At 51.8% G+C, this 14,676-nt stretch overlaps 1 protein-coding gene across 1 annotated transcript in view; it reads right to left on the reverse strand.

The window, feature by feature from the left end:
* Nucleotides 1–2,918: 2,918 nt before the first annotated feature.
* The window catches only part of CACNA1S (calcium voltage-gated channel subunit alpha1 S), a 74,137-nt gene continuing 62,379 nt past the window's right edge, over nucleotides 2,919–14,676 (reverse strand). Inside the window, 12 exon segments of the mRNA XM_010362678.2 lie at nucleotides 2,919–3,495; nucleotides 3,642–3,785; nucleotides 4,032–4,123; nucleotides 4,918–5,003; nucleotides 6,343–6,593; nucleotides 7,388–7,516; nucleotides 10,523–10,647; nucleotides 10,932–11,033; nucleotides 11,986–12,088; nucleotides 12,401–12,497; nucleotides 13,789–13,916; nucleotides 14,382–14,541. Of these exon segments, the coding sequence (XP_010360980.2) occupies nucleotides 3,244–3,495; nucleotides 3,642–3,785; nucleotides 4,032–4,123; nucleotides 4,918–5,003; nucleotides 6,343–6,593; nucleotides 7,388–7,516; nucleotides 10,523–10,647; nucleotides 10,932–11,033; nucleotides 11,986–12,088; nucleotides 12,401–12,497; nucleotides 13,789–13,916; nucleotides 14,382–14,541 (1,669 nt within the window). The 3' untranslated portion in view covers nucleotides 2,919–3,243.

A 14,676-nucleotide genomic window follows, 5' to 3' on the forward strand; every position in this document is an offset into this window, starting at 1 on the left:
ACGTGGACACAGCTCCTGCTTTGTGAAGCTTGGTGTCTGGCTGGGGTAAAAATAAACAAGCAGTTACAACACAGTTACGATCCCTACTGTAACGGAGGAGAGATGGCAGCCAAGTTTCTGGGCCAGGCTGCAGAGAGTTTGGCGGTGTTCAGAGAAAGCCTTCTGCAGGAAGTAATAGCAAAGCTAAGGCTTGAAGGGTGACTAGAGCTCGGTCAGGTAGGAGGCTCAGGATGCTTCCAGAGAGAACAGTACATGTGAGCTCAGCGGTGACAGCTTCCTCTGGGTGGGGCGAACAGGAGACTCGGGCAGGGTCTGATCTGGGAGAGGCTTGTGAGCCCAGGCAAGGGTTTTGCTTGCTATTCAGGGGCTTTGGGGGTGCCTTTAAAAGTTTTCAGCAAGGAGACAAGATGACTGGTTCTTCTTTTTAGAAAGATCAGAGACAGATGGGGAGCAAGAGAAAAGAGGAGGCTGGAGGCCTGTTCAAAGGCTGTCACAATAGATAAAGCACGAGATGATGGTTGAACGGATCAGGAAAGTGACCGTGAGGATGAAGAGAAAGGAGACAGATGTGAGAGATACTTAGGAGGGCAAATCTGTGGGACATGGTGGGAGGGGGAGGTAGGCATCCAGGACAACACCCAGACTTCTGGTTTGAATAAGAAGTGGGCTTCCCCGAGACCAGCAACACCAGAGGAGTAGCAGGCTTTGGGGGAAGGATAAGAGGCCACCACTGGACAAGGTGAGCATTAGGCACAAGTGAGACATCTGTGCAGAGTTGTCTGGGAGGAGCAGGATACAGAGACCTGGAATTTAGGACAGATTTTGACTAGAAACATGGATTTTGGAATTACTGGCACATACATGCAACTAAGATATGAACGTGCACTGCATGAGAAGAAAAGGTCAAGGAGACAGAGTCTATCCGAGAGGTAGGCAGGCCAAGGGAGAACTCCCAAGGAAGATTCAAGTTGGAACACTCGAGGGGTACGAGGAAATTCAGGAGATCTGACACTCAGGGGGAATTTCAGGCAGGGAGGGGGGTAAATTGTATCTCATGCTGCCTGGAAGTCAAGTAAGGTAAAGATGTAAGAGTCCACTGGGTTAGCAACTAGATAGTGACATTGGTGAGTGTGGTTTCAGAGAAGAGGTGGGGCAGAGGCAGACTGCCTAGAGAGGAGAAATGAGAATGGAATGGGAAATAGAAATATGGACAAGGAAACCACACAGGTAAGAAGTTTGGTCCTCAGTCAGGAGCAGTGGCTCACGCCTGTAATCTCAGCACTTTGGGAAGCTGAGGGGGGCAGATCTCTTGAGGTCAGGAGTTCAAGACTAGCCTGGCCAACATGACAAAACCCAGTTTCTACTAAAAATACAAAAATTAGCTGGGCATGGTGGTGCACACCTGTAGTCCCAGCTACTCGGGAGGCTAAGAGAGGAGAATCATTTGAACCCAGGAGGTGGAGGTTGCAGTGAGCCGAGTTCATGCCACTGCACCCTAGCCTGGGTCCCAGAGTAAGACTCTGTCTCAAAAAAAAAAAAAAAAAAAAGAGGTCGACAGATGATAGATCATAGATGATGGATGGAGGGAGGGAGGGAGAGAAGGATGGAGGGATGGATGGAAAAAGAGAGAGGGAGACATAAATAGGGAAATAGGATGGCTGCAGAGTCAGGCTGCTAAGAGGGAGGCACCTGGAATGTGTTCCATGCAACTAGAAGGGGCCTATACAGAGGCAGAGAGAGGGGATAAGGGCTGCGGTGGAATCCGAGCAGCCGGCAGGAGAGCGCTGGCTTCCACTGGGTCAGAAAGGAAGGAGGAGAATGAGACAGCAGAAACAGGTGGGTTCATCAGTGTGGGGACAGGAGCTGCGGGAGGAACCTTCTGGTAGCTTCTATTTTTTTGTGGAGAAGGGAGCAAAGCTAGCTGCTGGTGTTGGGGTTTGAGCTGAGAAGGGCGTTGAGATTGCTGCACTGACAGGGACTAGGAAGCATTGGGGCCCTGTTGAGAATGGGGGCAGGGACATATAGTGCATTGAGAGTGTGAGTATCCCTGCCCTGCATGACTGATACCCTAGGCCCAGCTGAGAAGCCCAGAAGCTGCCTGGGGGTTCGCCAGGAGGCTGCAGGGGGAAGCCAGCATGGTTTCCACAGCAACAGCCACAGAGCAGGCGCTTGGCACAGGCTTAATGACGGAATGGCGAGAAAAGCAAGGAGTCCAGTGAAGGGGGAAGGATGCTGTGGGGACGCGGAAGCCCCGGCGCAGAGTCCTGACCTCGCCTCTGGCTGTGCACCCCAGGGCTGTCCCATCACCTCTCCATGCCTCCATTGCCTCATCTTTAACGTAGAATTCACACCTACCTCGCACGGTTGTGGTGGCAATGAAATGAATATTGTAACTGAAAGTGCTTTGTAAACATAACGTATCGCGGCCCCTGGCATGAGAGCAGGTGTGTAGGTGACACAGAGCAGGCACTTGGTAAACAGTAGCTACTGTTACTCATCGTTACTTGGTGTGGCTAAGAGGAGCCCTGGAGAATGCAGATCTTTGATATTCAAGGCCATAAACAGGGGGCAGTTGAGGGCTCTGAGAGCCTCTGTTGGCAGTGTACTCTGGCCAATGCCTCACGGTCACAGCTTTGAAGATGTTTGGCATTGGTGTGACCTGGGGTGTGCGATTGCTTCTGAGGCCACCAGTCCTTCCTGGGGTTGCTTGGTCCCGGTCAGTGGACTTGGCTGTGGACTTCCAGGAGAACCCACTACAGGTCCCTCTCTGCCTCATGCAGAAAAAAATCCAGATGGCCCCTCTGTCTTTCTCCATGCCCAGTCTCCCAAGCCCATGGGCAGGGTTCCTGGGGAAGGGCCTGGGGGAGGGGGAAACACAAGTGTAGAAGAGTCCAAAAAATTGGACAAGGAGAGGCCAGTTGCCAGTGTCACAGGCCTGGAGATTTTAATGTCCTGCAGGTGGGAGTGGCCCTAGGCCAGACAGACACAGGCACCAACTAGGCCTTTCTGAATGACATTAGAAGTTCCATCCAATCATGCCTCTTGTTGGTGAGGGGCAGGGCCTGTCCAGCTGCTTCCTCCCCACTTTTTGAGTTGGTTCCTGACCACCCCGCCTCAGGCCATGCATCTAGCTGCTGCGAGGGAGAGAGGCTGCTGTGGTGGGCTAGCCCTTCTCCACCCCAGTAACCTCCCCACCCCCATTGGTCATGCCAGCTCTAAGCCCATGCTGATGCTGTGTGGGCATCACAGCCTGGGAGGAATAAGGGTCTCCTGGGAGCCCTGGTGATGGTCGAGGCTGCCCAGGGAGGAACCGAGGTTCAGGCATCCCAGGGAGCTAGCCATGCCCTCTGGGACCTCTCGTCCTTTCAGTAGCTCTGTTGCCATGACCTCCACTTCCTCTGGTTCCATTTGGCAGGCATCTGCCAGGGCCTGGCCTGTTGTCACGATGAAGTTTGCATCAGCTGCCAAGGTGCCCAGGCCCCCTCGAACCAGAGCCTGCAGGGAAGAGAGGAGGCTGGGTGGGGTCTTCCTGGGGAGCCACCTTTGGGGACCTGCCTGTTGGCCCTACCCTCTCTCCATGCCAGGTCATCACAGGGCCACCGCTCAATGCAGCCACTGCTGTGACCCAGCCCCTGGCTCACCTCTTGGATCAGCAGGGTTGTAGCTGGCGCTGAGCACCTGGAAGTATTCTCCCCGGTGCTCCTGCTGTGGGGTGTCTCCTCGTGCAGAGACCCTGGTGTGGAGCTCCTTCTGTCCTCAGGCATGGGGGACTCCACCCTGGGGCACTGTTCCAAATGCACAAAAGCAAAGACCCCCACGGGGGTGCTGGAGCCCACCAATGAGCAAAATTCCAGATCATCTGAGGGCAGCTCAACCAAGATCCACGGAAAAGGAGGATGAAGGGATCCCCTCCCTTCTGTACTATTGGACGCATTGCTGCCACAGCCTTCCCCTGCCACGGTCCCACTCCAAGTATCAGGCCAGGCAGGGTCTCTGTATGGAGTTTGCTCCCAGGCCTCTGCCCCTGTTACCTGGCAGGGGGCAGGAGGTGCCTGGTCTCTGGGCATTGCCCTCTGGGTCAGCAGTCCCTTTAGCTTTTCCACACAAGGTTTGCTGTGGGGTCCTGTGGGCAAGAAGGGGCAAGGATAAGAGGGGCTGCTGACTCCTGCCAGGAGCCCCGAGTCAACAGAGGCTCGCTTGGCTGGCTAGCCACACTCTGTGAGTGCTCTGAGATTCTCACGGCTGCAGAAGGTGTCTTAGAGGGTGGACACATGATGAGGCCCAACCAACTCCAGGCCAGGCAGGGCTGCCCCAACTTTACTGGCCCTAGTTGCTCTTCTTGAAGGTTTGGGAGAGGGGATAAGGGCCAGAGCCTCTGGCCAAGCCGGTTCTCTGTGGTCCCTGGGTGTGTGCACATTAATGTGAATGTGTGTTGGGGAACACAGCAGTATCCTTATTGCCACTAGCCCCCAGCCTCCCTGGGGCTCCTACTGTCACACAGCAGTCTAGATCATACTAGGAGACTTTAATATCATTTGCGGAAGGGCCCCAGAGTCAAAACATCAGTGTGTCCAGGGGCTGCCCTTCCAGGGACCTGGGGCAGTGTGGGGACTCCTGCGCTGGGGATGGTGTAGTGGGCTGGGTGAGTTTCCTGGGAGGCCAGCAGAGGGCCCTTTAGCATGCATGGGCTTTCCCCCTTCCACCTCACTCAGCCACCTAGATGGTGCCCTGCTTCCCCACCTGGACAAGTAGCTGGCCCTGATGGTTTTCCCATGCCAGGGCCCAGATGATTGCCATTGTAACAGGCTCCCAAGCCAGCCCTCCCAGCCAAGTTCCCAGACTCTAAGAAAAGAGTGGGGCTTCCCGGACTCCTCTGGAAGAAGACTCAAGCTTCTTAGATGCACAGAATGCACTGACCCAGGGCCCGGCAGGGTTGGCCAAGGGCTTCTCCTCTGATAGCAGATGTCTCTGTCTCTTCTGGGAACTCCCTTTCATAGTGGACACTGAAATGGAAGCAAGGCTGGGTAAACCAGAGAAGGCTGCTAGCTCTCTTGCCATCCCTGCCTCTCTGTGGCCCCAAACATCCTTTTCCCTTAGAGCCTGTACAAGGCCAACCTAGTATAGTAGCCATGACTCCAGGGCTGACCCTCCCACCAAGGTGCCCCAGCCAGCCCTGACTCTCTAGGAGGAAGGAGCCCAGTGCATTCCTGACTCCACTCCTTTGCTCAGTTGTTCCCTCTACTCTTTCTACATTCTGTTCATCTTCCAAGGCCCAGCTGCAGCTTCCTAGCCTTTGGAACCCTGCTTCTCCATCTCAGCCACACACAGGATCACCTGAGGAGCTCAAAGGTGAGTGGTGGCTGTGTTCCACACCCAGCATCTGTGGTGAGGCCCAGGCATTGGGATTTGCAGAAGTTCCCTGGATTATTTAATGTATAGCCAAGGCTGAGAACCATTCTAGGTCTTTCTAGCCCATGGTGATCCATACCCCCTCTGCACTCTCAGGACACTAAATTTCTGTAATTATTTGGTGTTTTTTGTTTGTTTGTTTGTTTTGCTTTGTTTTGTTTTTTTGAGACGGAGTCTAGTTCTGTCACCCAGACTGGAGTGCAGTGGCACAATCGGCTCACTACAACCTCCACCTCTTGAGTTCAAGAGATTCTTCTGCCTCAGCCTCCCGAGTAGCTGAGATTTCAGGCATGCACCACCACACCTAATTTTTTGTGTGTTTTTAGTAGAGATGGGGTTTCAACATGTTGGTCAGTCTGGTCTTCAGCTCCTGACCTCAAGTGATCCATCTACGTCAGCCTCCCAAAGTGCTGGGACTACAGGCATGAGCCACCACGCCTGGCCTCTGTGATTATTTGGTCCCAATCATATAACATAACATATCACCCAATCACAGATTATATTTAGTCTACAGCCTAAGGTTGGTGAGATGGGAACTGCCCAGCACAGCGGGATCTCCTTGGAACGTAAATCCAGTGATGGAACCTTATTGTCCACAGTCTTTTGTGGTATGTGCTACCACCAAAGGTCCTCTCCTAACCTATCATGTGTTCAATACATCTCAGCTCCTAGACTTGCTGAAACCAACAGAATAAAAGAACCTCTCAGCATCGGGGCCAATACTGACATGACGTGAGGCTTCCCCCTGCTGGCCAAAGCAGCCTCTGCCCTCCAGGTTGGCCTCTTACATTAAGGTTCAGGATGGATTGGGGCACAAAGGCAAGCAAAAGACACCCTACAACTTTGGGGTACCCTCTTCCAATCCAACGTGGAACCTGCTAACATTGTCCTCCCAGTACCTCTACACCTAGGGATGGCAGTGGCCGCCACTACCTGGAAAACACATGGCTGTTACTATGGTTGCTGTTGCCATAGGCAACATTGGCATTGGCATTGTTGGTATTGGCACGAGCCAGGGGGTTGGTGCGTGGATCTTGATGGAAGTCCTCCAAGAAGACCGGTGACTCCAGCTCTTCCATCTCTATCTCAGTAAACTGGAGGGGTCTCTGACTGGCCATGACGGGGGGCAGGGAGTTGGTCCTTTCCAGGAAGTTGTCCACCTGGCCAAACAGTCCTCCAGTCCTCTAGGGGCAAGGAGACAAGCAGTGACTAGGGGATGAGGGCAGGGAGGGCATGGGGGGCTGTCACTCTGGGACAGTGGTGTTGGGAACAAGCGATAGTATTGGGAGACAAATCTTATAAGGCCAAAGGAGGATGGACTGAGTGGTGAGATCAAAAGAGCAGAGAATTCCTACCCTTAGAAAGTTCTTCGTTTGATGGGGTAGACAGCACACACCTAAGGAGGTATATAGGGGACACAGGCACACAGAAGTGTGGTGTAGGGGAGAGAGGGCTGAATTGGGAGTCTGCAGCATTGGGTTCTAGTCCCCTCTCTGAAACGGATTTACTAGGTGATATTGGACATCTCACATGATCTCTGTGGGCCACTATTTCCTCATGAATAACCCAAAAAGACCTAATTAGGTGTCATTAAAGACCTTCCAGCTCTAAAGTGTTACAAGAAACACCAGACAGCACTAAGGATGGAGGACTGGCCTCAGTGGAGGCAGGTGGGGCATTTGATCCTGGAGGGCCTCTGGGAAATGGGTCGTTGCCTAGGGTTTGTGGGGAGGAAAGGGAAGGGGTGAGATTTGGTAGGGAAAAGCAGGAAAGGGTGTGTTGCATTTGACACCTCTAATAGGTCAGGTCATTGATTCTGACTTCCAGGAGAGGTGGGTGGTGAGGTGGAGAGACAGAGAGGGATATCTTCAGCTCCCATGTCCCCCTGTCGTGTGGCTGGGCTCCTGGCCCTCCTCTCTGTGAGACACTGCCACTCATGGTGTCTAGACCACTAGGGGAGCTCCTGGCTCTCCCTCACCCGGAATATTCCCTCCTCCATTGCAGCCTCCACCATGGCTCTCTCCAGCTCCTCCTCAGCAGCCAGGTCTCCTGAGACCGTGCGACGGATCTCGGGGACTGCCTCTTCCTCAATGGTCCGCAGTCCTGCCTGGGGATGGCGAAGGGACTCAGTTATCTCTCCAGCCCAGGAGAGGAGACCAGAACCTCTTATTTTTTATTATTTATTTATTTATTTATTTTGAGACAGAGTCTCACTTTGTTGCCCAGGCTGGAGTGCAGTGGCACAATCTGAGCTCACTGCAACCTCCGCCTCCCAGGTTCAAGTGATTCTCCTGCCTCAGCCTCCTGAGTAGCTGGGATTACAGGCATGTGCCACCACGCCCCACTAATACTTGTATTTTTAGTACAGATGGGGTTTCACCATGTTGGCCAGGCTGGTCTCGAACTCCTGACCTTGTGATCTGCCCACTTGGCCTCCCAAAGTGCTGGGATTACAGGCATGAGCCACCGTACCTGGCTAGAACAACTTCCTATGGCTTACTTGTTTCTTATCACTGTACCCAGGGCTCTCCCGAAGCCCCAGCCTAGGCCCCACTCTCCCTCTTGGGTTATTGAATGTCTCAGGTACCTGAGAGGGCACCAGGTTCTGCTCTGGCCTCTGGGATAGCCCACACCTTAATTGTTCCCAATGAGTCATCTCTTGACCCCATAGGTGAAAATTTCATGCCCTTCCCAGGCTTCCAGTTTGAGAAGTGTTCTTACTCAGTACAGTCTTCTAGATTAGTGATCTCTGTTGATTGCATATGTCATATATATATAGTTGATCAAAGTTAATATCACCAGTAATGGGACAAATCAAGACTGGTGTCACCTAATAGCTTGTAATGAGAACATAGCATCATTTCTGTGGCATTCTTATCCAAGATGCATATCCTAGTAATCAGACAAACCCAAATTGAGGGACATACTGACTTGCAGTCTTCAAAAGTGTCAAGGTCATGTCAAGGAAAGACTGAGGAACTCTTCCAGATGGAAGAGATTAAAGAGATATGGCAACTCAATGCACTGTGATTCTGGATTGGATCCTTTTGCTATAAAGGACATTTATTGGGACAGCAAGTGAAATTTGAATGGGGTCTGAGGATTAGAATGTAGTAATGTATCAGCCTGGCATGGTGACTCACATCTGTAATCCCAGCACTTTGAGAAGCTGAGGCAGGCAGATCACTTGAGGTCAGGAGTTCGAGACCAGCCTGGCCAACATAGCAAAACCCCATCTCTACTAAATATACAAAAAGTAGCCTGGTGTGGTGGTGTGTGCCTGTAATCCTAGCTATTCAGGAAGCTGAGGCATGAGAATGGCTCGAATCCAGGAGGCGGAGGTTGCAGTGAGCCAAGATCTTGCCACTGCACTCCATCCTGGGCGACAGAGCGAGACTCTATCTCAAAAACAAACAAACAAACAAAACAAAACAAAAAGCATCAGTGTTAATTTCCTGTTTTTGGTAGTTATGTTGTGGTTACATAGAAGAATTATGCAGTTACGTAGAAGAATTATGCAGGATAACACCCTTGTAATACACATTTTGCCTTGAATACACATAATGCCTTGAAATATGCATTAAAGTGTTTTTGGATGATGGAACATCGTTTTGGAGTTACTCTCAAATGGTTCAGAAAAAAAAGATTTTGTGTTATACTTGCAACTTTTTTAAAGTATGATATTATTTCAAAATAAAAATAGCCATTGAAATAAATTTTTGAGCACAGCTCAAATGCATGTGTATTTGGGGGATTTATAAATTACACGCATTATAATGAACACAAACATAGAAATAAAACCAGAAAAGATAAAACATAAAAGTTCTAACATTTGGCCGGGCGCGGTGGCTCAAGCCTGTAATCCCAGCACTTTGGAAGGCCGAGACGGGCGGATCACGAGGTCAGGAGATCGAGACCATCTTGGCTAACCCAGTGAAACCCCATCTCTACTAAAAAATACAAAAAACTAGCCGGGCGAGGTGGCGGGCACCTGTGGTCCCAGCTACACGGGAGGCTGAGGCAGGAGAATGGCGTGAACCCGGGAGGCGGAGCTTGCAGTGAGCTGAGATCCGGCCACTGCAGTCCAGCCTGGGCGACAGAGCGAGACTCCCTCTCAAAAAATAAAAAATAAAAAAATAAAAGTTCTAACATTTTCTTTTCATACCCAATGGGACATTTTTAAAAATTTATTATTTATCTTTTGAGATGGAGTGTTACTGCTGGAGTGCAGTAGTGCAATCTCGCCTCACTGCAACCTCTGCCTCCCGGGTTCCAGTGATCCTCCCACCTCAGCCTCCCAAATAGCTGGGATTACAAGCGTATGCCACCATGCCCAGCTAATTTTTGTAATTTTAGTAACGATGGGGTTCTACCGTCTTGCCCAGGCTGGTCTCGAATCCCTGACCTCAAGTGATCCTTCCTTCTCAGCCTCCCAAAGTGCTGGGATTACAGGTGTGAGGCGCCGCACCTGGACCCATACCCAGTGGGACATTTTAAGAGCTCTTCGTGGATTGCCTTTCTTTAGAGACCACTGTTCTTTTTTTTTCTTTTGAGACACAGTCTCACTCTGTCGCCTAGGCTGGGGTTCAGTGTCTCAATCTCGGTTCACTGCAACCTCCGCTTCCAGGGTCAAGTGATTCTCATGCTTCAGCCTCCTGAGTAGCTGGGCTTACAGGCACATGCCACTACACCCAACTAATTTTTGTATTTTTGGTAGAGATGGGGTTTCGCCGTGTGGCCAGGCTGTTCTTGAACTCCTGACCTCAAGTGATCCACCTGCCTCGGCCTCCCAAAGTGCTGGGATTATAGGCGTGAGACACCACACCTGACCTAGAGACCACTGTTCTTGTCTAACTTGTTTCTTCTTCGAACAAATCCTATTTTCTTTGGTCCTATCATCCAGAGATGAAGTGCCCCTGGTTCTTTTTTTGAGGTTGAAACATCTTCAATCGTGGACTATCTAGAACTGTCTTGACATTTTTTCACTCTTCTGGGCTTTCTTTGTCCTTCTATGTCTCCGTCATTGGCCCTTCAAGGACATGGAAGGATAACTAGAGACTGGAGACCTGGCTCAGTCAGGGAGCCCCTTGGAATGTACCTGGATTGGGCTTACCTGGATCTGTACAATGTCCTTCTTGGGCCGATAGCCATAATACTCCTCCTGGCGCTTCATGAACTTCCGGAAGTGCTCCTGGATGAGGAATGTGGCGTAGAACTTCCCCACTGTCACCTCATCATCTGCAGAGGAGCCAACAAGAGATGCCCTGAAGGCTGGTGGGAACCTGACACTGGTTCAGAGTGGGAGCCAGCTGTAGCCAGGCCCAGGCATGCGAGCAATCCCTTGTCTTGCTGACTTGGTCACTGGGCACTTTCCATCCTGAGGTTAGATGCCTGTGGGCTCTACCTAAGGCATTTATGGAGGGTTTAGTCCATTCTCAGATTCCCATGGGGCTCCTTGGAGAAGCTCCCCAACCCCTTTCCTTGGCTGTTTCTGGACTCTGGTTCCCCAAAGCAGCACCTACCTCCTATTGGAGGGATGACCTGGTCTAAGAGCTTCATGCTGGTTCTCTTCCAGATCTTCTTGATGATGGCCCTCAGCTCCTCATTGGCCTGCTCGAAGTTACCTGGAGCAGGAGAAAGGCAAAGAGGCCAAAAATTATACAGATCACACCAACTGCACTTGACAAGGCCACCCAGTTCTTTCTGAACCTCTCAGCCAGCCAGTCATTTACTAAGAAACATTGGCTGAGTTTTGCCACAGCTGCCTTGCAGGTACTGGCAATGGTGGGAGGGCATCACTGTCCCCCTGAGGCAGCCCACCTCTTGGGTCATGTACTTTCTCCCCACAGGCCTTGGCTTCCAGTGCCCAAGTGGTTGGTTTTACAGGCTGTCATCTCTTGCTCTTTTTCCAAAATCTTTCAATTCCCCAGGCACTGTGGTCTGTCCCAAATACCCCCAGGCAGACTCGCTGCAGCTCTAACCTGCTCCTTCCTGACTCCTGGCCTTCCTCATCTTGCCCTCCTAATGAAGCTTACCCTGAGGTTGTCTCAGAACCCTGCAGTGGTCCCCGTGTAAGGATGGACCTGATACAACTGGAGACTTGAGCTTGATACAGTGGAAGCCCCTGAGCAAGGGCTCAGAGACAATACTAAGACCCCACCCTGACTCCTTCCCCTGCTTCCACCATGTCTGTCTTCCCGGTAGGTGAGGACCTGCAGGTTTAGTGGAGTCAAATGTGGACTCCCGTCAGCCTGCCCAGTGCTGCCTGAGAACCTCCTCTGCTCCTGCTCAGAGCCAAACTACAGGGCACTCCTGACCCCTGTGCTAGCTCTGGTCCCCAGACACAGCTGAGGAGTGTGGGAACAGACACTTGATGATCTTTGCCCTGCAGAGAACCCTCAGACTCCCTCTGAGCCCTGAGGGGCATGAGGACTTTGTTCCTGTGGCCTAGGGTCCTCCCTCTGCTGCTTCCCACAGTTTTTGAGAGCAATCTTGAGCTCTGAGAATTTGGCAGAATCTGTGCCAGAAACAGCCTCTGGGAGAAAGGAAGGGGCTCACATTGGAAGGCCCTCTCACCTTCCGTCTTGATCTTGAGTGCTGTGCGGACCAGGGCGAAGAGTGTGGCATTGAAGGTGACTGTGCCGTCACTGTTCAGGGGCATGTTCATGCCCACCAGCCGCTGTGCAGGGAGAGGCAGTGGCTTGCTGCTGAGCTGGGACAAGCTTGGCAAGTCATCCTCACCCAGTCTGTGGGCTGGGAGGGGATGGGAGATGAGGTCTGGGGGTGTCGGCTGACCAGGACATCCTTTGTGAGGGGACAGAATGATGAGTTGGGTGACATTGTTGAGACTTTAGGTCCTCCAGGAGGAACTTGGGGACCCAGGAGATTCCAGCTCTAAAAAGCTTCATTCCATCAGGTCCTCACTAGCTTCCCTGTGTCTCGGTGACTCTTCCCCTCCCTGGGGCCACCCATCCCTGGCAGCTCTGGTTACCTTACAAGCTACGCGATGTGGGCAGAACTTCCCAAAGCCCAGAGGGGGCTGAATCCGTCTCAGCAGGGTCACAACGTCCAGGTGTTTGATCCTCCCCCTGCAGGACACACAGACTTATGTAACTGGTACCCTCCTCTGCTGCCAGAACCTGTCTGCTCAGAGGATGGGCAAAGGGAAAGACAGCCAGGAAACAGGGGAGCATTTCCTTATTTTCCAACTGCGTTTAGGAAGTGGGAGCCCAGTTCCCTTTTAAAAGAAGAGACAATGTTAGGATTAACTGTTGTCTACAAAATGGGTACCCCAAAATAAGCTCTCTCTTTTGGGGCATTCCCTCGGATATCGGATCTCCAGGTCTGGAATCCAGCCCTCATTTTCCCCATCAGGATCTTTCTTAGGTTTTGGTCAAGTTAATAGGGCCTCTTGGGCTATATTAATAGAAGGAGAGGGTATAGATCAAGGGAGGTGGAAGCCCACTTCCAGAGACTGGTCCAGAGTTGGAAACCACATTTTCACTGGCACCATGACTCCCAGAATAGACATAAAACAGAACAACCAGGGAGGTCAGATCAAAAGACAAGCATGGCAAGAGCAGCTTGTGAGTGTTGCCTGAGAAAAATCATTTTGGAAGGTCCTACTGGCTTCCTCTTTTCTTTGATGGGGCGGGGGGGCTGTGAAAAAGAGATGAAACATTCCCCGCCTGTCTCCGGAGGGCTGAGTGAGGACTTGTGGGTGACTGGTAGAGGCAAGTAGGTTTGGCTCCTGCTGATGGAGGCACTTTAAAGCATGGTTACTATGGCACCAGACAGACCTGCGTTGAATCTTGGCACCATTTCTTACTAGCTGCATGGCCTGGGGCAATTTACTTAACCTCTCTGAACCTCAGTTTCCTCATCTGAGACTGAGACCATTGGGAGATGCCTATTTCCTATTGGGAAGGAAAGTAAGAGAGCCGTGCTCTCCAAGCTTTAAAGTGCATACGAATGTCCCGAGGCTCAGGTTCAGAGCAATGCAAGTGTCTGACTCAGTCAGTCTGGGAGGGGCCTGGGACTCTGCATTTTAATCAAGCTCAGATTCTGCTGGTCAGAGGACCACACTTTGATTTGGGGTCTAGAGTGTCTGGTGAGGTATAGCGCTTCCTACTCCTAGGAGTGTTCAGGCAGGAGCTGGATGACCATTTCTCAATAAAGTCAAGGGTGTGTCCACCCTGGAAAGCTGTAGGATTCCTTCCAACCTGGAGAGACTCTGATTCTCTGGTCTGAGACCTAGGATAAATGAAGGGGGAAGGAGAAGCCCACTCATACTGAATAAACTGGTGAGTGACTCCCTGAGAGACACTAGGAAGGGTCTAGGATGGAGGGCCCAGCACAGAGCTTACAGACTGGACTCACTTAGCCTCCGGGTCATACTCTGCCCAGATGGCCTTGAACTCATCCAGGTGATGAGGGCCCAGGATGGACCAGTCCCGGGTGAGATAGTCAAAATTGTCCATGATGACAGCCACAAAGAGGTTGATGACCTGCAAGAGAAGAACCAAGGAGTCCCAACACAGAAAGGCAGGTGGTACAGGGTTAGGGTGGCAGAGCTGGGAGGTGTCCACTGGCCTACAACTTCTCACTACCTGTGCTCTTGGTTCTAGCCCTTCTGAACCACCCACGTGGCACACAGCAATGCTCCGTCATGTCTTGTGCTCTTGCACAGACAGTGCCCTCTGGCCTTGCTAAATTCTGGCCTTGATGAGTGCTAACCCAAACAAGAAAAAAAGTAAGAACTTTTGGCAACCTCTCTAGAGTATGAAAAAGCACCCAGGAAACAAAGCCACACTCAGGATGACCAGAATCAGGGACAACCTAACTAGAGCTTCCTGTGTCCCCCAGATGTATCCCAGGAGAGGTGGAAGTTGGCCAGGAAGGGGCAAATAGGCTCCCCCATGCCTCAGTGCATCAAAGCCCTCTCCCCATCCCGCAGGCCCACAGTGTCTCACCAGGAAGGCGCAGAGCATGTAGAAGCTGATGAAGTAGTAGTATGCAAAGTTGGTGCCACATGTGTACTCCTCCCCTGGGGCATAGTCCGACTCTGGGTCACACAGCTTCCCATAGCTGCAGGCCAGTAGGATCTCCTGCCAGGCCTCACCTGTTGCACACCTAGAGGACAGAAGAGGCTCCTGTCACCTATCTGCTCCTGCCTGGCCCCGCAGGAGGCTGGTAGCCAGGTGGGAGCAGGGTGTGGACAGATGAGCAAAATGGGGCTGTTGCCCAAAGGTAGGGAGGTCCGATCTT

This window comes from Rhinopithecus roxellana, chromosome 1 (genome assembly GCF_007565055.1).
Source record: "Rhinopithecus roxellana isolate Shanxi Qingling chromosome 1, ASM756505v1, whole genome shotgun sequence".
Classification (NCBI taxonomy): Eukaryota; Metazoa; Chordata; class Mammalia; order Primates; family Cercopithecidae; genus Rhinopithecus; species Rhinopithecus roxellana.